Source organism: Hemicordylus capensis, chromosome 2, assembly GCF_027244095.1.
Source record: "Hemicordylus capensis ecotype Gifberg chromosome 2, rHemCap1.1.pri, whole genome shotgun sequence".
NCBI lineage: Eukaryota > Metazoa > Chordata > Lepidosauria > Squamata > Cordylidae > Hemicordylus > Hemicordylus capensis.
The window spans coordinates 401,618,620-401,642,449 of NC_069658.1; the positions used below are offsets into that span (position 1 = coordinate 401,618,620).

Genomic DNA, 23,830 nt, shown 5'->3' on the forward strand with positions numbered 1-23,830 from the left:
GGAGAGTCAGGTTGCAGCAGTGCTTTTATTTTATTTATCGTATTTTTATACTGCCCCATAGAAAATCTCTGGGCAATTTACAGTTAAAACTGAACAACAATTAAAACTTAAAATCATATAAAACAAATTAAAATAACTATAAATAAAATGTAAAATACTATAAACTAAAATCCTGATAAAATAGGTGCATTTTCAAAAGTTTAATCCTTGGGGATGTTTTAATTTCATTTTGGAGTGTGTTCCAGAGCCCGGGGCAACTGTAGAGATTGCTGGATTTGGGTCACCACTCAACAAGCTAGTGGTAACTGCAACTGGACCTTCCCCAATGATCTTAATAGGCAGTGGGGTTCATGAAGAAGAAATCATGTCAGGAAACATATTTAAAATTAAAATAATGCAATAAATCCACTTTAAAAATACTGCAGCAACACATCTCATTAAAAAGTGAACTATATCTGGAAAAGGGTCACTTATATGTTCCTCCTAGAAGGGAGGGGGCCAAATAAGCCTCTTGGGGGAAAGAGGCTGGGTCCACGTCTAGGTACAGCTTGGGCTGGTGTACCAGCTGTGGCCTTTCCAGGAAAAGGGCACTGACATACCTGTTGCAAGTGAAGGACTTTGCGCTGTCTCATGTCTCAATGACAGAGGGGGACAGACTAGTGAGTCAGAGGGCTAGAGAGCTCAAGATATTGGTCGTCCCTTCTCTACTGCTCTGACACTATCCCTTTGGTATATAGATTGCTACTCTTAGGGACTACTTGCCTGCCTGCCTGCCTGCCACTTCCTCTCCCTCCTTCTCTTCCGTTCCTTCTCTCTTGCAACATGCAAGCTTCTCTCTCCCTGCACCATGTGTGCAGAGATGCATCCATGTGTATCCAGCTAGATAAATAGATTAGAGATCCTATCTCTCCACTTTACTATCTAGAATGGAGTTCTCTAATAAATACTCCTTATATTGATTTGAAACTATGAGCTGGCTCCAAGTTATTTTACTCTCAGCATACACGCATGCCTATCCAAATTCCGCTGTGTTGTGCCTCTGTGCATTCTGCTATAATAAAAAAGGGGTTTCTCTTACCAGAGAGAATTCCCAACAATACCCACTGTGGTTACTTTCAAGTTAGCCTATTGCAAAATGATCTTCTTGGGGCTGCTACTGAAGAATGTTCAGAAACATAAGTTGGTACAGAATGAAGTGATCAGGCTGTTGACTTGGATCTATTATTTGGAACAGGTTGACACTGTCCTGACATTGTTCAGTCTACTACATTGGCTTCCATTTTGTTTCAGGGCACAGTTCAATGTGTTGGTTATTACCTTTACAGTGTATACAGTTTAGGCACAGGGCATCTAAATGACCCAACTGCTCCCATAAGGTCCTGCCTACTTGTTAAGATCATTGCAGGGAGGCTCTGTTCTGTGTCACACCTTGGTTTTAGGTTAGATTGGTGGAGATGCAAGACAAGACCTTCTGTATTATTATTATTATTATTATTATTATTATTATTATTATTATTATTAATAATAATTCATTTTCTATACCGTCCTCCCAAAAATGGCTCAGGGTGGTTTACACAGAGGAATAATAAATAAATAAGATGGCTCCCTGTCCCCAAAGGGCTCACAATCTAAAAAGAAACATAAGACAGACACCAGCAACAGTCACTGGAGGTACTGTGTTGGGGGTGGATAGGGCCAGTTACTCTCCCCCTGCTAAATAAAGAGAATCACCACATTAAAAGGTGCCTCTTTGCCAAGTTAGCAGGGACATTTAAAAGTGTTAGTTTTTTATTCAATGATTCCTGTGGGAGTGTGCTAGGCTCTGGAATTCTCTCCCACAAGAGGCTTATTTGACCCCCTCCTTCTAGGAGGAACATAAAAATGATCCTTTTCCAGGTATAGCTCACATTTTTAATGAGAAGTGTTGCTGCTGTTTTTTAAAGTGGATTTGCTGAATTATTTTATTTTAAATATTTTTATTATACTGATGGCTGTGAGTTGCTTTGGGGGTTTCTATGTGGTCAAACAGAAAGAGAAAGAAAGCAGGTAATTTTAAGTGAAATGATCTGCTCTTGCATGTGAATGGTGACTGTAGTTTTGACTCCTACATGAAGATGTAACATACCTTGAAGGGGTACGAGTGTGGGTGGTGGTGTATGTGTGGTTGGGGTGTGCTGATACAGATGACAGGCAGAGTGCTGCCAAAGGAGATGAAACTGCATGGCCGTGAAGTACAGACAGGAGGCTAGAATGTCAGTGGGTGGGTGTCTATGGCAGCCTGAAAGTGAAGGTATATCATGTATCTAGGCTGATGTCCCATTCAATTGCAATCGTCCAGGAAGATGTCTTGTATGGAAGACAGACAGGATGGGCATGACACGTAGTTTTTCATGAGCAGTAGATCCTGCTCAGGGTGTCTAGGCAGATGACTAACATCTAATCCTAGATCAAATGTCCTGGTTAATGGCGTGGGAGTTAGCCAGGATTCCCTCTGTGCATGGGTTCTCACAATCACTCTCATGTTGGTCAGCCCCATTTCACCATGGTTAAGCTGGTCGTGTGAATACAATCTGAAAGATCTAGTGGGTATTTCTATGCTCTCAAAATATGCATACTATAGTTATTGCATGCATGCTGAAGAAAGATTGAATCTTGTGGATTGTCATTAAACATGGAATCTTTTCCTATGCTTTGCAAGTGCTAAAGTGGTTCATTAACTTTCTGCTTGGTGACAGAACATAAGCTTACTTTTATTTTGAATGTTTCTTGTCTAGCTCCCAAAATGGGACAACTCTGGTGCAGAATTACTTTGAAATATATGAAGATGCTGGCAATAAAATGCCTTTCAGCTGGAGGATAAAGGATTATTTGGAAGATCTTTGGGTTCAAGCGGAGTACATCACTGGAAATGAAGGTAGGGGTAAGTGTGTGTGTGTGTGTGGCCACTCTGGGAAGAGCGTCTGCATGCTCGCAAATTCCCTCCCTGGCATCTCCAGATAGGGCTGAGAGAGATTCCTGCCTGTAAACTTGGAGAAGCTGCTGCCAATCTGTGTAGACTGTATTGAGCTAGATGGCCCAGTGCTCTGACTCGGTAGAAGGCAGCTTCCTATGAGCATACAAGACAGAATGTGTTTTGTCTTGACAAGTTTCCATATGTTAATATGGAAAGAGCCTGAAGCGGCTTTTCTTGAGCCCTGCCAGAAATGTTGCTGCATCTCCCAGAATGTCCTGAGTTGAAGCCCACTTGTCATCTTCTAAGAACCGTTTTTGTAAGACTAAAATGAGTGAGAATTGGTTGCCTGCATCTCTGGTGCTATGTAATGTTTTATATTTAAATATCTCTGGAATGAGTTAGCAGAGAATTGTAGCTAGGCACTGTAAACAGCAAAGCTGCTTCCGGTGTTGTGGGTTAGGGCTATGAAAATGATGAGTCAACATGCTTTATCTGTTAAAGCAGTATCATGGGACTAGATACCTGTACTCCCATATAACCAAGTGTTCCATTGCACTTTTGTCTTCCAGGCCATGCAAAGAAGTTTGTTGAAATCTGTCAGAAGACTCCACTAGGTCAATATATTGCTAACCTCTATGAGGAAGAGAGGAAGAAACTTTTCCAGTGTTATATCAGAGACTTCATCATCCTGGCAATGGGTTTATCATCTCACAGGGAGTTGAAGGTATCTATTGTAATGAGAACTTTCTAGGTGCTTGGAAGAAGGCATGTGTCAGTTATGACTCCGAGAGGCTGTAAGTTCTAGCTCCTCATAGAAATGTATACTTCAACAGGATTTGGCTGGCAGCTAATTATCACTGAGAGATATCTTCTAGACACTAACATTGTAAACAAAAGTGTTTGCTGCCAGAACAGTTTCCCTGAGTATTAAACATGAAATAAACACTTTGTCTACTTAATAACTAAAGATATTGTAGCATAAAGATAGCCAAGAAGTTGATCTAACAAACATTTAGTCATTAGAAACAAAATGAAAACCACCTTAAAATATTATTTTTGTTTAGATGGGCATGTGATGTATTCAAGCCTTGTTTTGAATTTCCAGCTGCTGCAAATGGCCCTCATGACATGCATAGAGGAAATGATGGCAGCCTCTTCCAGTGCAGAAGAAGAAGGCGTTCCGCCCCTCCCCTGGATCCACCTTGGCTACCATCAGTTTAGGAGTCGGCTGCAAAACTTTTCCAGGATTCTTGCTGTGTGCCCTGATGTGGTCGGTGACCTCATTAAATATGCAGAGAAAGGAAGCAATATCTTGCATCGGCAAATGGTAGGAATGATACTGGTTGGACTGTAACATTTAGACCTACTAGAAAAAGCACACCCCTGCAAACATATTCCCTCTGTGTCCTTTGAGTATGGAATTTGGTAAAGACAAGTATAAAGTTAGCATTCAAGGAAGGAAATGAAGATCCTGAAGGCAGGCTGAAGGAATGTGCCCCATTAGCAAACAAAATGGAAAGCAAAATGGGATGTGAAAAAAATGTTTTCAAAACAATTAGCCTCCTATAAAGAGAAATTGCGCTTAAGGGGGGATAAATTAATTACCTTCACCTAGATTTCAATCCTAGCCATTGTATGAAGCAAATGGCTTCCCTTACTATCTGTGTCTGTTTTACAAACCCTGTTAATTCTTGATTGCCTAGGTACTAGATGTGTTTGCTGCACTGGCCTGTACTGAAATGCTGGAAGCAAAATTGTTGAAATGCAGACCTCGGATATGGCTACAGCAGGTGAAGAACCTTCAGATGCCAATTGAACTAGCATGTAAAGCAACCTCCTTGCAAAGTAATGGAAGTCAATGTGATGAACTACTCCAGAATGTCAGGTAGGTTACAGGGGCCAAGTAAGAATTTCTAAGTGTCAAAATGCAATTAATATCTTACTCCCATTTGAGATTTATGGTGTTGGGGATTGAGGTGCCTGACAATTGTGGGTATGTGGTCATGGGAAATGTGGCTGATCCCTGATAGTCCAGCTGCTGTGGGTGGGGCGCTGCAGTGGGCATGCATGGTAACTGCCAAGGCAATTAGGCAGTAGAAGTGTGGATCTGGAAGGGAGGAGATGAATGGCGGGCTGGGGCTGCCATGGAAGGAGACACTCCTTCTAGACGGGCTGCATTCCCTGCTGGGAATAATCTCGCTGGGAGTGCCTGACTTGAAAGGCCCTATTTAAAGATGAGATCAAGGGCTAAGAGTCACTCCTGAGCCTGGTGAGGTTCTAAAGGGACCACACCCCAGGATGTCAGACAAATTGGGCTGTAGGAAATGAAGACTACTGGTAAAAGTAACTGCCCTGCACCCAGAGGCGTATCTACGGAAAATAGCGCCTAGGGCAAACACTGAAATTGCGCCCTCTGTCCAAGCATCTGACACCCATCTTTCAGATAACTTTACCATAATATCAGCTGAAAAATACAAGTCAAGCTCATTAATCTTTTAATATTTCAAAAACTATTTAGCAGTGGACTTAGCCAGACCAAAAAATGCTGGAAAATGACAAATTTCAGTATGCGGGGGCTCATGAAATACCCAAATACTATGTAGAGGTGTACTTGGAAAACTAAACAGAAGTGCCTATCTAATTCTTACTACATTTCTGACCCGGCTACCATGATGTGGCAATTGTCTTGCAAACCTGCTAATCTCTGTGCCCACTAGTACCCTCAGTCCTGGTTACCAGGACATGTTGGCCCTGCATATGATATACAGTGCTTATGTATACAGATGACAGCTGCATATAAATAAATAATGTGGAAGCTACAAATGCCTATGGCAAGGGTTCTTAAATTTGGGTCCCCAGATGTTGTTGGACTAACTTGCATCTCCCCGTGGCCTTAAGCCATTGTGGCTGGGGATGATGGGAGCTGTAGTCCAACAACATCTGGGTACCCATGTTTGGGAATCCCTGACCAATGGGATGGGTAATTACTATAGTATGTGGAGAGAGAAACAGATTTATTGATCCAATTGAAGAGGCTCAGTAGATCAAATATGGCTCTTGACCCACCTGTTGGGTAAGAGAGATATGTTTAATTAAAGAAAAAACTTTCAGTTTTAGCATAGTCAGGGATAATGAAAGAGGCACAGGCATCAGGTCTTGGGTTTAAAACAAGCCATAACTTGATTTAACAAAAATGGAAATATAGCTTGCATGGTGGAAACATGGTTATTTTTATAGTTGAAGCATTAGTTGCTTCAGTTCTGGGTATCAAGTGCTGCTCGCACCCTGAAATGCTAGGCAAAGTTGTACCTGTTGAATGTCTGCCTGTCACACAACTGTTAAAGGTCCTGGGCCCTCTGGCCCTTACAAGGAGTTCAGCAGCACTTCTCCCTTATGAGGAGCAAGGTTGGAAGGTGGTAAAGGCCATAAAGGAGCACTAAGGCCTACCAGTTCTGAGATATAAATGAAGCAAAATGGAAACTGCAAGGTAAGAAGTGAGGCCTGTTTTCCTGTGGTTTAACTCAACTGTAATGGTAACAATTTTAACACTTTTCTCCTTATTTAGGAGCGGGGAGAGATTACACCAGATAGCCCCTTCATAAGCCCTTCACAACTCTTTCCTGGGCGAGGGCAGAGGCTGTTTACTCCCCAGTCCCTTCTCAGCCCACTCACTCCCTTCTCCTTCCCCTTTTTTCCTCACAAACATTCCTACTGAACTGAGCATGTCAGAATTTGATGTTATGATACCATCTTTATTCTTAATTTGTAGAAATTCAAAACCTATTTTCTTAGACAAACCAATGTATGTACATAAGAGGATAAGAACAGCCCTGCTGGATCAGGCCCAAGACCTTTCTAGTCTAGCATCCTGTTTCCCATAGTGGCCCATCAGATACCTCTGAGAAGCCTACAGGCAAGAAACGAAGACATGCCCTCTCTCCTGCTCTTGCTCCCTTGCAACAGGTATTCAGTGGCATCTTTTCTCTGAGGCTGGAGGTGGGCTATAACCCTCAGACCAGTAGCCATTCATAGACCTGTCCTCTATGAATTTGTCTAAACCCCTCTTTAAAGCCATCTAGGCTGATGACAGACAGACCATCTAAAGACAGACTGAAGACAGACCATCTAAAGAAACTTTTCTTGAAGAAACTGAGTCAGTCTGTGCTTCCCTATCTGGATGCTTCAAATGCCATTATAAAGATGGGTGTGGAAAAGATCCAATTCTGATATTGAGATAATAATAATAGTAAGAAGATCACACAGACTGACTACAAACAAAGGCATGATAAGGTAGCAGGGATGATACACTGGAACATCTGCAAAAAATACAAGCTACCTGTAGCCAAGAATTGGTGAGACCATAAAATTGAAAAAGTTGAAGAAAATGAAGATGTAAAAATATTATGGGACTTCTGACTACAGACAGACAAACATCTGCCACACAATACACCAGATATAACTGTAGTCGAGAAGAAAGAAAAACAAGTCAAAATAATCGACATAGCAATACCAGGGGATAGCAGAATAGAAGAAAAAGAAATAGAAAAAATCACCAAATACAAAGATCTACAAATTGAAATTGAAAGGCTGTGGCAGAAGAAGACCAAAATAATCCCAGTGGTCATTGGCGCCCTGGGTGCAGTTCCAAAAGACCCTGAAGAGCACCTCAACACCATAGGGGCCACAGAAATCACCACCAGCCAGTTACAAAAAACAGCTTTACTGGGAACAGCCTATATTCTGCGACGATATCTATAACAACAGCAACAACATTAACAATAAAATTCTGGCATCCCAGGTCCTTGGGAAGGACTCGATGTCTGGATAAAACAAACCAGTCAATAACACCTGTCTGACTGTGTAAACAAGGAATAATAAAGTTGAGCTGGAAGAACTGCAAAGAGCAACACAGGCTCAAGATCTGGAAGAAGAATTACCACCGATTGAAGCAGTTGCTCAGGCGCAGGTGGAGGAGGTGTTGGAAATAGAGGATACCACTGTTGCTGAACTTTTTCACAATCAAAACCAGGCAACCTCTCCTTTGCCTTCACCTCAAAAACCTGAATGCCGTTTAACAGAAAAGCAACAAGAACTAAAGCAAAAAATAACTGAGCACATGAACCAAACAACCACCAGGGTTCGACTTCCAGCTCTAAAAACAGTTGCCAAAAACAACTTGCTCAGGCATTAAAAGATGTCAATGCTGCACTTGCAGAAATAACAACCAAGAATTTGCAAGAAACAAACCAACTAATGTACAGTGCAGCAACAACAACAACACAAGAGCTCGGATATAAGATCAATGGACCTGTAAAAAAAGAAAGTAGTACATCACCTAAATGGAAGATTAGATTAGAAAATAAAATCTCCAGGCTTAGATCAGATGCTAGTAAATTGAAAGATATGAAAGACAAGAAGCTGAAGAATGAAAACACCAAACAGTATCTGATCCAAAAATACCACCTAGATTCAAGGTGAAAATTAGAGAAGTCCTGGAAATAATAAAGCAGCAAATAACAGCAGTGTCAAAGAAGATTAGCAGATATGAAGCCAGAACTACACAACACAGGCAGAATCTCCAATTCCAGTCGAATCAGAGACGTTTCTACCAAAGCATAGAAGGAGAAACTGCAAGAAACATAGATACACCAAATAAAGAAGAAACAGTGCAATTCTGGGGGAAATTATGGGACAATCCAATAGATTCTAATAAAAAAGCAGGCTGGGTGAAAGAGGTCAAAAAATGTAACCAACAAATGCAAGATCAAATAATAACACCAGAATTAATAAGTGAAAGAGCAAAGAAAATTAAAAATTGGACTGCTCCAAGCGACGATGAACTGTATGGCTTTTGGCTTAAACACCTAACAAGCCTTCATAAACAACTATCAAAACAGTTCAATCACATTTTGCATGGAGGTGATATTGAACAATGGCTAACAACTGGGAAAACTCATATCATCATGAAAGACCCAGCAAAAGGTGCAGTTCCAAGTAATTATAGACCGATAACCTGTCTGCCAACCATGTTCAAATTATTAACTGGAATAATAGCAGATGAAGTAATGATGGAGCAGATGAAGTTCCCGGCGGGTAGACCGGGCCTCCGATCGCTGGGTAGACCGGGCCTCCGGCGATCGGAGGCCTGGTCTACTCAGCGATCGGAGGCCCGGTCTACCCAGCCCTTTCCCGGCGGGTAGACCGGGCCTCCGGAGAACGGCGTGCTTTGTGGCGCGCGCGCAAGCCACCATTCTGCAGGAGGCCTTCTGAACGAGAGGAGCTCTGTGCCGGAGCTCCTCTCGTTTCGTATCCAGTGAGCGAGTGGGTGGGTGGGTGGGTGGGCAGCTAGCTGGGAGGGAGGGAGGGCTGGCTGGCTGGCTGGCTTTGGGGGTTATTTCGCCGCGGCGGTGGCGGCGGGGGGGGCGGCTGGTTTCCAGCGCCCCTATACTGTTCAATACGGGCGCTGGCGGGGGCAAGGAGGCGGGAGGGCTAAGCAAGCCCTCCCGCCCTTAAAGGCATACCCCCCACCCGGACCCGAACCAGGCAGGGCCGCACCGGTCCGGCAGTTCCGCCATTCTTTGGAATGGCCGCCGGACCGGTTCGGGCACACTGCTACACTGCAGGAATAATAGACTGGACCCAGGCAGAGCTAGAGACACTAGATCGTAAGACCAGGAAAATCATGACCATCAATCATGCTCTGCACCCCCGCAGTGATGTCGATAGGCTATACCTCCCTCGCAGCTCAGGTGGAAGAGGAATGCTGCAAGTCCATCAAACAGTAGAGGAGGAGAAAAGAGGCCTTGAAGAATATATCAAGGACAGTGAAGAAGATGCAGTTCAAATAGTCAATAATGCGAAACTATTCCACACCAATGAAAGAAAGCAGGCCTACAAGAAATAACAAGTCAAGAACCGAGCAGAAAAATGGAAAAATAAGCCACTGCATTGTCAATATTTGCACAATATAAGTGGAAAATCAGACATCACCAAGACCTGGCAATGGCTTAAGAATGGCAACTTGAAGAAAAAAACAGAGGGTTTAATACTGGCTGCACAAGAACAGGCACTAAGAACAAATGCAATAAGAGCAAAAGTCAAAAAATCAACAACAAACAGCAAGTGCCGCCTTTGTAAAGAAGCAGATGAAACCATGGACCACCTAATCAGCTGTTGTAAAAAGATCACACAGACTGACTACAAACAAAGGCATAACAAAGTAACAGGGATGATACACTGGAACATCTGCAAAAAATACAAGCTACCTATAGCCAAAGATTGGTGGGACCATAAAATTGAAAAAGTTGTAGAAAATGAAGATGTAAAAATATTATGGGACTTCCGACTACAAACAGACAAACATCTGCCACACAATACACCAGATATAACTGTAGTCGAGAAGAAAGAAAAACAAGTCAAAATAATCGACATAGCAATACCAGGGGATAGCAGAATAGAAGAAAAAGAAATAGAAAAAATCACCAAATACAAAGATCTACAAATTGAAATTAAAAGGCTGTGGCAGAAGAAGACCAAAATAATCCCTGTGGTAATTGGTGCCCTGGGTGCAGTTCCAAAAGACCTTGGAGAGCACCTCAACACCACAGGGGCCACAGAAATCACCACCAGCCAATTACAAAAAGCACCTTTACTGGGAACAGCCTATATTCTGCGACGATATCTATAACAACAGCAACAACATTGACAATAAAATTCTGGCATCCCAGGTCCTTGGGAAGGACTCGATGTCTGGATAAAACAAACCAGTCAATAACACCTGTCTGACTGTGTAAAATAATAATAATAATAATAATAATAATAATAATAATAATAATAATAATAATAATAATAATTCGATTTCTATACCACCCTTCCAAAAATGGCTCAGGGTGGTTTACACAGAGAAATAACAAACAAATAAGATGGATCCCTGTCCCCAAAGGGTTCACAATCTAAAAAGAAACACAAGACAGACACCAGCAACAGTCACTGGAGATACTGTGCTGGGGTTGGATAGGGCCAGTTACTCTCCCCTGCTAAATAAAGAGAATCACAACGGTAAAAGGTGCATCTTTGCCCTGTTAGCAGGGGTTTTATGTCAGCTTTGCAACTTATAACTAAGCATATCCCTATGGATTTGATGAAAAACTGACACAGTTGTTGAACAAGTGATTCTGAGTGTAAAAATGCCCCTTCTGGCATGAATAGTGTAAATAGAAAGCATTGAGAAGCCACAGAAGTTTGGAAGGTGGGGGTCAGGTAAAATAAGCTCTGCTGTGACGCTTTTGGTGGGTTCTTTGCGGACAAAATCTCCTGTATTTGGGTCGACTTGGACTCCACTGTTTCTTCAGGGTCTATGAAGGAGGTGTCCAGCGATCCCTCTTGCAGTGTTAGGTTGGATCAGTTTCAGTCTGTGACTCCTGAGGATGTGGACAAGCTGCTTGGGGTGGTGTGGCCTACCACTTGTTCTCTGGACCCTTGCCTGACTTGGCTGCTTCTATATAGCAGGGAGATTGTTGGAGGGAGCCTAGTTAATATCATAAATGCATCGCTGAGGGAGGGTAGGGTGCCTCCATGTTTGAAGGAGGCAATAGTTAGACCTCTTCTTAAGAAGCCTTCCCTGGATCCCTCAGCGATGGATAGTTATAGGCCAATCTCCAATCTCCCTTGGTTGGGCAAGATGATCGAGAGGTGGTGGCTGACCAGCTCCAGGCGGTTTTGGATGAAACTGATTATCTAGACCCATTTCAAACTGGATTTAGAACGGGTTATGTGGTTGAGACAGCCTTGGTTGGCCTGATGGATTACCTTTACCGGGGAATCGACAGAGAGAATGTGACTCTGTTTATTCTCTTGGATCTCTTGGCGGCATTCGATACCATCGACCATGGTATCCTTCTGTGTCGCCCAGAGGAGTTAGGGCTAGGAGGCACTGCTTTGCAGTGGTTCTGCTCCTATCTCTCGGGTAGATTCCAGATGGTGGAGCTTGGTGACAGTTGCTCCTCAAAACGAGAGCTGTTATATGGAGTCCCTCAGGGCTCCATTCTGTCACCAATGCTTTTTAATATCTACATGAAACCGCTAGGTGAGGTCATCAGGAGTTTTGGTGCTGGGTGTTATCAGTATGCTGATGTCACCCAAATCTATTTCTCCTTTTCATCTGCATCATCAGGAAATGGCATTCATTCCCTAAATGCCTGCCTATAGGCAGTAATGGGATGGATGAGGGATAACAAATTGAAGCTGAATCCAAGCAAGATAGAGGTACTCATTGTAGGGGCTCAGAATCTGAGGGGTGAGTTCGATCTTCCTGTGCTGGATGGGGTTACACTCCCCCGGAAAGAGCAGGTATGCAGCTTGGGAGTACTCCTGGACCCAGCCCTCACCCTGGTATCAGGTGGAGGCCATGGCCAGGAGTGCTTTCTATCAGCTTTGGCTGATTCAACAGCTGCGTCCATTCCTTGAAGAGGACGACCTCAAAACAGTGGTGCATCAGCTGGTAATCTCCCGGCTTGACTATTGCAATGCACTCTACGTGGGGCTGCCTTTGTACGCAGTTCATAAACTTCAGTTAGTTCAAAATGCAGCAGCCAGACTGGTCTCTGGGGCAACCTGGAGACACCATATTATGCCTGTTTTGAAACAGTTGCACTGGCTGCCGATATGTTTTTGGGCAAAATACAAAGTGCTGGTTATTACCTTTAAAGCCCTGAATGGCTTAGGTCCGAGTTATTTTAGAGAGTGCCTTCTTCTGCATGATCCCCACCACACATTAAGGTCATCTGAGGAGGTCCATCTCCAGTTACCATCAGTACGTCTGGTGGCAACTCATAGGCTGGCCTTCTCTGTAGCTGCTCCTAGACTGTGGAATGCGCTCCTACAGAAGTCCGTAATTTGAACTCTTTGTTGGTTTTTTAGGAGAGCCCTTAAGACCTACAGTATCTGTTTGGACTGGCCTTCCAGGGTTTTTTAATTGTTATAAAGCGTTTCTAATGTACCTGTTTTTCAGGGTTTTAAACTGTTCTATTGTTTAATTGTTTTATGATATTATATTTTTAATTGTTGATTGCTTTTAACTGTCTTTGTTTTATTTGTAAACCACCCTGAGCCAGTTTTGGAAGGGCAGTATAAAAATTGAATGAATAAATGAATGAATGAATAAATAAATCTATACATGATAGAATGCTGTTTTACCTCTCCACTCATAATACACAAGTGCACTCATGCCTGTTTAATGTGTGGAATGGTTCTGTGCTGGAGAGTTGTGCTCAAACTTTGCTTCCATCTTGCAATGACTTTTATAAAGTGTATAGGATTATTTTCATATATGGCATCCATATCCCGCAGGCAGTGTATTGCTTTTTGATGAGTGCCAGCTGAAATGGTAAACCGTTTGTTCACCTCTGCTGAATACAATGGCGTCTTAACTTTGTAATACAAGAAGTCAAGCTGCTATGGAATTAACTAGGTTGAGGCGCCCATGATATTGGTACTGACAATGCCTACTTGGCTCACTTTTTATAAATAATATATAGCTGGGTTTTTTATTCAACACAGGAACCAATGGAATTGGGTTTTCTCAGTGTCCCTTTTTGTGGAACATGTGCTGCTTGGAGCAGACACCCTGATTCCAGAGGTGCAGAATCTGGTAAAGAAGTACACCTTGAACGTGGGAAAGGTAAGAACCCTATTTTCATGTAGGAAACAGCATCTTAATTTGTTGAGGGACTGTCAATGACATCTCTTTATCAACACAGACCGGTGAAATATTTACAGAGCTCTAAGGTTTTTTCCTAAAGCTTTAATTCTATTTTATGCAATAAAGAAGATCTGAAGAGGAACATAGAGCTCAAAACTTCATTTTAAAATCAAATGAATATGGAGATTCTCAAAATCCCAAATTCAGATCCAGGACTTTCTTAATAGATCAACAGCCAGAGGCATATCTAGGGAAAATAGTGCCTAGGGCAAGCACTGAAATTGCACCCCCTGTCCAAACATCTGACATCATTCTTTCAGATAACCTTTCTATAATATCAGCTGAAAAATACAAGTCAAGCTCATTAATCTTTTAATATTTCAAAAACTATTTAGCAGTGGACATAGTAAGACCAAAAAATGCTGAAAAACTTACAAAATTTCAGTATGCTGGGGCTCATGAAATACCCAAATACTATGTGGAGGTGTACTTGGAAAACTAAACAGAAGTGCCTGTCTAATTCCCTACTATGTATTGTAGCATCACTATTTCATAAGTTTTAAAATTTGACTTTTCCCAGATACTCTGAAAATAATTAAAGGATATGCAGAGTAAACTGTGTCACTGCTTGGTATATATTCTAGCATTTCAGAAAGACAGTTAAAATGAGAGAAAGAGAGCAAGAAACTCCCAGTGGGCCTTAATACTAAGGATTTCACACTAATTCAAAGACAAACTCACCATTAATTGCCATATTATTAAGACATCACATTTAACTCACTTATCACAAGAAGCAAAGTAAGAGCAAATGAATACAATCCTAGCTTATAAGCGTCAGCTCATTATTCACAAGCCCTGATTCTCTGTATATAGTGCCAAACTGAATATGTGTACAGTGACTTATATTTATTTATTTATTTTAACCTGTAGCCCCTTCAGGGGGCTTCCTAAAGGCCATCAGCAGGGGGGAGGGGTTCTGCAAAGGTTTTCCCTCCCCCGTCAGCCTCTTTTCACCACCACAGCCTGTCCTGGGCTGATTTTCAGGCCTTTTGGCTGATTTTCAGGCCTTTCGCCATGGTGGCTATTTTGGAGTTCTCCATGCATGCTCAAATGGCCTCTGCAAGGCCTGGCAAGTCCTAGGGCCTCACAGGGACCATTTGAGCATGTGCGGTGGCCATTTTGTTGTTGGTGGCCATTTAAAAAAAATTAATTTTTAAAAATGGCACACCCCCTCAAGTGGCGCCCAGGGCATGTGCCCTGCCTGCCCCACCCCCTATATACTCCCCTGTCAACAGCTGCTCTTTTCTGAGCAGTTGGAAGAAGATGAATTTATTCATTTGACTGCTCAGTAGAGAACGACTGTTGCCAAAATAAGAGGAACAGCTAGTGCAGTGAGATACTACTAGCTAAAGCAGTTTGGATGCAGTTGCCAACAGTGATGATTGCAACAAGTACTTTCCTTGCTGAGGGCACAGGGCAAGTGCCGCAAGGGGAAGTTTCAGGTGCAGCTGGCCACGGAGGAAGAAAGTTGGCTCCATTCTTCCAAAGATCCCTTGCACTCAGAAGGAGGCTTGATTACATGTATGTCCTCTTAGTGGGGTTCAATCTCCCTGAGCAAAAAAGTGTTCCTGTATGCAATAGGTGGGGATATTTCCTTCCCATGACAACTCATCACATTATGGTATGCTGCTCTGAAGGTTCCCATGGACTTTTGGGGGGGGGGTGTTGCTAGAAGCAGGGAGCTGAAAAGTATCCCTGTCTGAGCTGAATACTGCCTGGAGATCTTTAAATCCCAGCCATTAAGAACACATGAACTGGCTTCTGTTGCTGTCAGCCAACTTCATTAGTTGAAGCTTTAACTGGTAATAGAACTTCTTGGTGGTTTGGCTTGATTTGGGAGGGCTCACTATGGAAAAGCTGGAGAGTCTAATTTTAAAAATAAGTTTAAGGTACTAAATGCTCAAGGTGGCTAAGAGCAATCCAGTGAAAATGAAACTTTTTAATTCTTTATCAAGACCAATTTTAAAAACAGCCAGCACAAAAATCATACCAGTTGAAGCCGTTTATTTGGCTGCCTTGTAAAAGCTAACCTGAATAATGCATTTTATAATTAATGCATTATTGGTGCTTTTGTGATAAATTTGCAGAACCTTATGATTACTAGAACACCTGATAGTTTTGTCTACATTTGAGAATCCTGCCTTTCCCTTTTACTGCAAGCCTGGAGGGTGAAAGCATTATTGTTCTTTTTCAGTGTTTTCAGTGGGATGCTGACATGAAAACCCATGAAACATTCATGGCAGTGATGAAAATGCTGCGTCAGTGCAAGGAGGAGGCCAGTTTCACAATTTGTGGGTAATGCCTTTTTGCCATTTTGGAAGAATGCCTTGAGCTTGTCTTTGCTCGTATATTCTAGAATTGGTGGTTTAATATTCCTTTTGGAGCTGAACAGGCTTGAAAATTGAACAGAGTCCCGGGACTGCAGAAATTAGTAGAAGAATAATCATATAAGACCTATTTTTATTTTCCTAGATTTCTTTGCAATCAAGCAGATGGTCATATTAATACACACAGCCCTGCCCTCCGCCCATGGCTGTTCAGTTTCCCCCCATTCTTTCACTTGAATGATACATGTAAGCAGCACAAGGCTAGATTATTTGGTAGCTTCCCCTTGGACAGAATCTAGGTGGCTGATGTAAACTGCCTAGAGCTATTTGGGCTGGGTGATATACAAACATAATATGTAATAAGCAAGCCCAGAATTCAAGGGCCTATTCCAATGTCTTCTGATGGATGAACACCACCCAATTCTTCTTTCTGGGAGAAATAAAAATGTTATGATTGCATTTACTTTATAGAGGAATACTATGCTAATATACACATCGCCTTCTTTCCTGTGAAATAACCAGGGCAATAGAGATACATAAATAAAACTGGAATTGACTGTAGCTCTTGCATTCATAGGTGTGATTTGAAACCATGTCCAGTTTGCTCAAGAGAGCCTAAGGATCCAGTCAACCTTCCTTGTGTTCATGTGTGTTGTCAGAACTGCATCAAACAATGGCTGGTACCAGGACAGATGTTCTGTCCACACTGCCGAACCAGCCTGCCAGATGACTACACCTTCAGCATATCTAAGGAGCTCAGGTAAAGCCTTATTTCTGCTTCAGCAGATGATAAATCTAATGATGACCTTGAGACTTGGAAAATTCTTAGGACTTGCATTTCTATTGCCCACTTACCATGTGGAGCAAGTTTTGTACTTTATGTGATGAGTAACTTCTCGCCCATTGTTCCCTGCAGCATTGCTATTGGGAAAAATGCCCAGTTCCGCAAATTTTGCAACAGTTTTTTTGTAGAGCTGGTTTCTACAATGTGTTTCAAAGATAATGAACCCCCAGAAAAAACTGTGATTCAGGAACTGCTGAAGCTGCTGTTTGTTCAGAAAGAGCTTTCGGGAGGTATGATTTCTTGTCCCTATCAATTGTTTTACTCTGAATGAATTGACATTATTATTTCTCTAGACTGAGTTGTATTATTTCTCCAGGTGACTACAGTGTGCATACCAAGTCTCTGTCACCTTTTGACGATGTTGTGGATAAAACTCCTGTAATCCGTTCTGTGGTGCTAAAGTTACTCTTGAAATACAGGTAAGGGCTTTCAGATGAAGGATGTGTGAGCTGGGGTACTGCATCTTGCTTCTCCTTCAGAGTTACCCCACTGATGAAAGTTCAAATTTCCATGACGTTCTTGTGGCCCTCAGTGGTTCAGCTATCACTGTTTAGAAATTCTCAGCTGTTTCTCCCCTGCCCATGTTGTACAGCTGCATCAATATTATCAATAGGGGCCCCTGTTCACCCCCAGCACAGTACCTCCAGTGACTGTTGCTGGTGTCTATCTTATGTTTCTTTTAGATTGTGAGCCCGTTGGGGACAGGGATCCATCTTATTTATTTGTTATTTCTCTGTGTAAACTGCCCTGAGCCATTTTTGGAAGGGAATTTATTCAATAGAAATTTATTCGATAGAAATCGAATAAATAAATAAATAAATAAATACTGTTGGCAGAAGCAAATAATCATCCATTAATATGGGGTGGTTTCTCTTTTTCTGTAGTTTCAAGGATGTGAAAGACTATATGCAAGATTATTTGTCTTATGTAGAAGTGAGTCAGAACCTAGAAAAAGAAGATAAAACAGAACTTTACACACTCATTGTCCACTGCCTTGAGGTAAGTCTACATTCCCAATGTCCTTTTTCCCAGGGTGCTTTGTAGAGCCCATTGGGGACTGCATGCTGAGGTCTTGGGGATACAGATTCCTTTTTAATTGTATCTAAGTTCTTCCACCTTTGCTGTGCCCCAAGGCATATGCAGTGTTGCCTGTGCTCTCTTAATTCCTCCTCTCTTTGGAAAGTCTCCTGTTGTGTAGCTCTGCATAGATATGAAGATAAGGGGCTGGTTTGAATGATCCCTCCAACCCTGCTCACAAATTATTCGGGACTTGAATGCACATGTCTTGCTCGCCCTCCCTGTGTGCTCTTTCACTTCTCATAACTTTGTGAGCCAGAAGATTCATCTGAATTTCCCTTTCACAGATTATTTAAAAGCTGTTTAAATTGAACATGAGGGAGTGATTCAGATGATCTGCCCTATGCATGATTATGAGAAGGCGAAAGGTGGTGAGTGGGATGTGAACATTCATGTCCCAAATATCCACTTGGATGGATTGTCCAAAGCGGCCTAGTATCTGTAGAGTCATCAGTGAAAAAGGCCCACCTGGCACTGAGCCTGATGTTTGGTGCCAGGCAAAGGCCTTTTCATTTGCCCAAAACTTTGATGCTTTATGTTTAAACACTGTTGTTAGCTTCACGTTTAATCATTTTTCTGCTGCTGTTGTTTCTGTGCTGTGCCTTGAAATGTTTAATTTTTAAGTTGTAATCATGTTGACTTCTCTGAGATTTTGCCTGATGGAGCAAGACAAAGATTTTTCTTCCCCCCTGAGGGAGAAAATTATGAAATGGATCACCCACAACTGAAAACACACTCTCATGGGTCCCCACCCACCTGCATTTAGGTTGGTGATCTTCATTGCGTGGCCCGTGCAGACCCCGCTGGTGGCCCCTGATTTACTTTGCCCCTCCTTCATCAGGTGCTGAAGGGGCATGTGTACTCTCCCGCGCTTTCTGCCGTGTCTTCTGAGTGGCAGCAGGAGACATGGAAGAAGAAAGGTGCTTGGGCAGCACCTTAAGCATGTGCCTTCCCCCGTGGCAGAAGGTGTGTGTGCCAGCAGCGGCTGGATAGGTGCGTGGCCCTCTCTGCCCAAACAGTGAAGATTACTGATGTAGGTCTATGTTTGTGTAATTGTCGGGTTTTCAGTGCTGGGTCAAGTAAGGTGGAAGTCACATTCATTGCTTACAAAAATAGTAACCTTTACACAGCGATGGTTTTGGAATCCACATTGTGCGGATCTTGTCAGGTCACTGCAAGTACATATCGTACTACCCAGAGAATCTTATGATGTCAAATACTTCATAGGTTTAAAAAATTTTTAAGTTGTTAAGTCCTCATGCAACCTTCAAGAACATATTTGTGGGTTGCAATGAGCACTCGTGTGAGAAGAAGACATGAGCAAAAATTGACTGCCTGTACTGCTGAAGTACCACCTTAAGTGGTGCAGCGGGGAAATGCTTGACTAACAAGCAGAAGGTTGCCATTTTGAATCCCCGCTGGCACTATATCGGGCAGCAGCAATATAGGAAGATTCTGAAAGGCATCATTTCATACTGTGTAGGAGGAAGCAATGGTAACCCCCTCCTGTATTCTACCAAAGAAAACCACAGGGCTCTGTGAGCGCCAGGAGTCAGAATTGACTTGACGGCACACTTTACCTTTACTGCTGAAGTAGGAGCGCAGCTACTGCAGGGGTGCATCCTTTGGTTGTACATGTCAGCTATGCGACCACCCGGTAGGGAAGTCTAGGAGGATAGTTCACAAACAAACTGGGTTGCAGAAGCGAAACATGGCTCGGAAATATTTCACTCTCTGGCTCAGGCTGAAAGCTGCTGACACGAGGGATGACATACATTGCCTTGCAGCAGCTAACTGCAATCTATAGATGTGCTTTATAGTCCAAGCTGATAACTCTCAGCTGGCAGGGATTCAAGGCTTATCAGCCCTCTGCAAGAGGTGCTTACTTCGCCCGATGGTTTCTAGCTGTGCTTGCCGTCTTGTGACGTGCCTCTGCTGTGGAGTCAGTGGGGGTTGCCTGCACAGCTCCTCTTCTGGTTCATCCGTCGCTGTCTCTGCTGCCTCAGACTGCTGTGCCTGCTCTGAAACATCAGCTGGACCTGCCTCAGCTGTCTTTTGGGAACTGACAGCCGGGCTCTGCCCCTCAAGCACCCCTGCATCAGCTGAAGGGCTGTCAGCTTCCCCTTTCTCCACGCTATCTGAGAGAGAAAGCATGACAGTGCAGGCACAGCATTAGTTAGGATGTTGGCCATTGTTTGTCCAGATATTCTTTTTTTATTTTAAATAACCCATTGGAAGCAGAATAAGTAATGTAGACTGGTTTTACTGTACAGTCCAGTGAGTTCGTCTGAGCAAGTGTGGTGAAAGTCTGTAAAATTTTGCTCAAATTAGGCCTCAGGAGAACCAAGGTGTCTTAATCTAATAACAGTGACAGCGTATACCGGTGTGTGTTTGTGTGTGTGTGAAAATGAGTTGCAGGTTAGGGAACCAGGCAGATGACCAGCCTGCCAGCCCAGCCCCCTGGGGTTAACACTGAGGCGGGGCAAGGCAAGAGAGAGTGAGGCAACCAGGGTAGGATGAGAAGAGTGTGAACGGGTTGTACCTGTGGCTTGTCTTCCCCTGCCCCACTTATTTGGACCACCAGTGTCTCATAATGTACTCCACTGCTCTTTATATTTAACCCTTTTATATACCTATATTACTCTATGCTGATGATGCAGTTCTTTTTTTTCAAACACAAGTGGGCCTGAAACTATTATTATGGGCATTCTCTAATTAATGTATATGTGAAGGTTTTTCAGTTAGTTATGATATGCCAAAGAGTTTTTATTTTGGAAAATAAGCAAAAATATCAGTCTCGTGACAGCCATTGACTTCTTAGCTTACACATCTTAGCTTACACATCCTTAGAATTCTGTTTCTTCCTTTTCTGTAGCCTGTATGTTCCAAAGGAACTGTGCTATTAAAAATACTCTTAATAGTACTGTAGCAGGGTGCCTCCCCCCAGATCCACTGGGTGAACCCCTCCCTAGTTACAGGGTGACTGAAGGGCTGACTACCACTAAAGGGTCTGGTCCTCCAGGCTGATAATGTCTGCTGCCATCACCTATTCTTCTTTAGAGTAGGGTCCTTACTCACCCTCCCTTGGGTATCTTGGACTAGGTAGAATAGGAGACACAAGGCACCCACCATCCAACTGGAATCGGTAAATAACTCTCACAGGGCAGGTGCAATTGGTGACCCCTAGGCTCCAAGGCTCTTTAACATGGTGCCAGGGAACTTCCTTCCCCTTTCCCACAAAGCATTCCAAATCAGTCTTCTAAGGAAGAGGGGATTTTTTAAATTCTCTGAAGCACTTGACTGCTGAGAAAGACATAAGGGTTGGTAATAGGAAAAATAAAACAGTTTGTAGAATTCATAGGCACACTAGAAACAAAAGAAAAACAACCTAACACACTGCCCATCTAAGAAATTTTCCTACCACTGCTCTTCTTAGATAGCAATTATTCCTTAAAGTATTTCATAGACTGCAGCTTTCTCTTTAGCTTTCTCAGTCCAGGCTTCCACTAGGGTTGCCAACTGTCCTGGTTGATGTGGGACCCCCCATATTTTCTGGAGGAAATTTGTCCTCTTTGGGACCACATTTCCCCTGCATTTTGAGCGCTGCTGCACCCCCGCCTCCGTCCGACTGCTCCCTCCTCCTTCCCCCAGCCAGTAAAGCCAAGACAGTGACACGGCCAGCAACAGCAGTGCTGCCCTCCCGCCAACAAACTCCCTCAGAGCTGAGCAACTATAGGCCTGTTTCCAACCTCCCATGGCTGGGCAAGGTAATTGAGAGGGTGGTGGCCTCTCAGCTCCAGGCAGTTTTGGAGGAAACTAATTATCTAGACCCATTTCAAACTGGTTTTCTGGCAGGTTATGGGATGGAGACTGCCTTGGTCGGCCTGATGGATGATCTCAAATTGGCAATTGACAGAGGAAGTGTGACTCTGTTGGTCCTTTTGGATCTCTCGGTGGCTTCCGATACTATCGACCATAGTATCCTTCTGGAACGTCTGAGGGTGTTGGGGGTGGGAGGCACTGTTTTACAGTGGTTCCGTTCCTACCTCTCAGATAGATTCCAGATGGTGTCAATTGGAGATTGTTGCTCTTCGAAATCTGAGCTAAAGTGTGGTGTCCCTCAAGGCTCTGTACTTTCTCCAATGCTTTTTAATATCTACATGAAACCGCTGGGAGAGATCATCAGGGGATTTGGAGCTGGGTGTTACCAGTATGCTGATGACACCCAGATCTACTTCTCCATGTCAACCTCTTCAGGAGTTGGCATATCCTCCCTAAATGCCTGCCTGGAAGCAGTAATGGGCTGGATGAGAGAGAATAAACTGAAGCTGAATCCAGATAAGACAGAGGTACTTATTGTGCGGGGTCAGAACTCTAGAGACGATTTTGATCTGCCTGTTCTAGATGGGGTCACACTTCCCCAAAAGGCACAGTTTCGCAGTCTGGGAGTACTTCTGGATTCACACCTCTCCCTGGTTTCTCAGGTTGAGGCGGTGGCCAGGGGTGCTTTCTATCAGCTCCGGCTGATATGCCAGCTGCGCCCATTTCTTGAGATGAACGACTTCAAAACAGTGGTACATCTGCTGGTAACCTCCAGACTTAACTTTTGTAATGCGCTCTACATGGGGCTGCCTTTGTATGTAGTCTGGAAACTTCAGTTGGTTCAGAATGTGGCAGCTATGTTGGTCTCTGGGTCATCTCGGAAAGACCATGTTACCCCTTTACTGATGGAGTTACACTGGCTGCCAGTAGGTTTCCGGACAAAATACAAAGAGCTAGTTATAACTTACAAAGCCCTAAACGGCTTAGGCCCTGGGTATTTAAGAGAACGTCGTCTTCAGTACAAGCCCCACCGCCCATTGAGGTCATCTGAGGAGGTCAGTCTCCAGTTACCTCCAACTCGTTTGGTGGCTACACAGAGATGGGCCTTCTCGGTTGCTACCCCGAGATTATGGAATGCACTCCCTACTGAGATACGATCCTCCCCATCTCTGGCAATTTTCAAAAAACACCTGAAAACCCATCTTTTCGCCCAAGCTTTCTCAGCTTCCTAATATTTTTGGGTTTTAATCTCTGGTTATTTTTAAATTGTTTAATTGTTTTTAAGTTTTTGTATATATTTAACTGGTTTTGTGTTATTGTAAACCACCCAGAATTGAAAGTTTGGGGCGGTATACAAATTTGATAAATAAATAAATAATAAACAGCCACAGCAGGCCAGGGCTCCCTCCTCCTCGTGTGCGCACGGCAGGGCCCGCTGCCCTGGGGAGGCTTCCCCCAGTCAGATTCCTTTTTAAGATAAAAAGACCTTCTGCTCACCCCCTTGATCAGCAAAGATGGAGAAGCCCCCAAGTCAAGGGAATGGCTTATCTCCAGGTGCTCACCACCACCACCACCACCGCTGCTGCCCTCATTGCTCACCTCCCCTTTGAACCCCAAATTCCAGCATTTGTCCAGCTCTGCCCATCAGCAATGGCAGCTATAGAATGCCATCAAAGGGTACTGTATTCCCAGAACTGATTGTTTCCTCCACTTCACAGTGTGGTCTGATACGGCAGGGATTCCCAGAACAGGTGTCTGGAGACAGTTGCTAGTTTGATGCAGGTGAATCAATTCAAACTCAGTCCAGATGGACAAATATAGATGATGGAGGAAACCTTGGAATCATGGAGCCATGGAGGAGGATTGCATGTTCTGGAAGGGATTACATTAGGACCTAAGGCTCAAGTTTGCAAACAGAGAGTGCTGCAGGAATTCAACAGTATTCTTATTAATATAATTCAATAAAATATATGTCACTGATACTCAGGCTCTTGATTACCATTGCCTACACCTCTTGCCCCCCCCCACTCCCAACCTCCCCGCCGCCA

The 23,830-nt window shown here is 43.3% G+C and overlaps 1 protein-coding gene across 1 annotated transcript in view; it reads left to right on the forward strand.

Annotated features, from left to right (window-relative positions):
• Positions 1–23,830, forward strand: part of RNF213 (ring finger protein 213) — a 225,636-nt gene that overhangs the window by 114,687 nt on the left and 87,119 nt on the right. The window contains exons 35-44 of the mRNA XM_053293465.1: positions 2,775–2,914; positions 3,523–3,677; positions 4,059–4,280; positions 4,657–4,838; positions 13,511–13,631; positions 15,907–16,007; positions 16,617–16,799; positions 16,956–17,113; positions 17,200–17,302; positions 17,768–17,882. Of these exons, the coding sequence (XP_053149440.1) occupies positions 2,775–2,914; positions 3,523–3,677; positions 4,059–4,280; positions 4,657–4,838; positions 13,511–13,631; positions 15,907–16,007; positions 16,617–16,799; positions 16,956–17,113; positions 17,200–17,302; positions 17,768–17,882 (1,480 nt within the window). The remainder of the gene's footprint in view (positions 1–2,774; positions 2,915–3,522; positions 3,678–4,058; positions 4,281–4,656; positions 4,839–13,510; positions 13,632–15,906; positions 16,008–16,616; positions 16,800–16,955; positions 17,114–17,199; positions 17,303–17,767; positions 17,883–23,830) is intronic.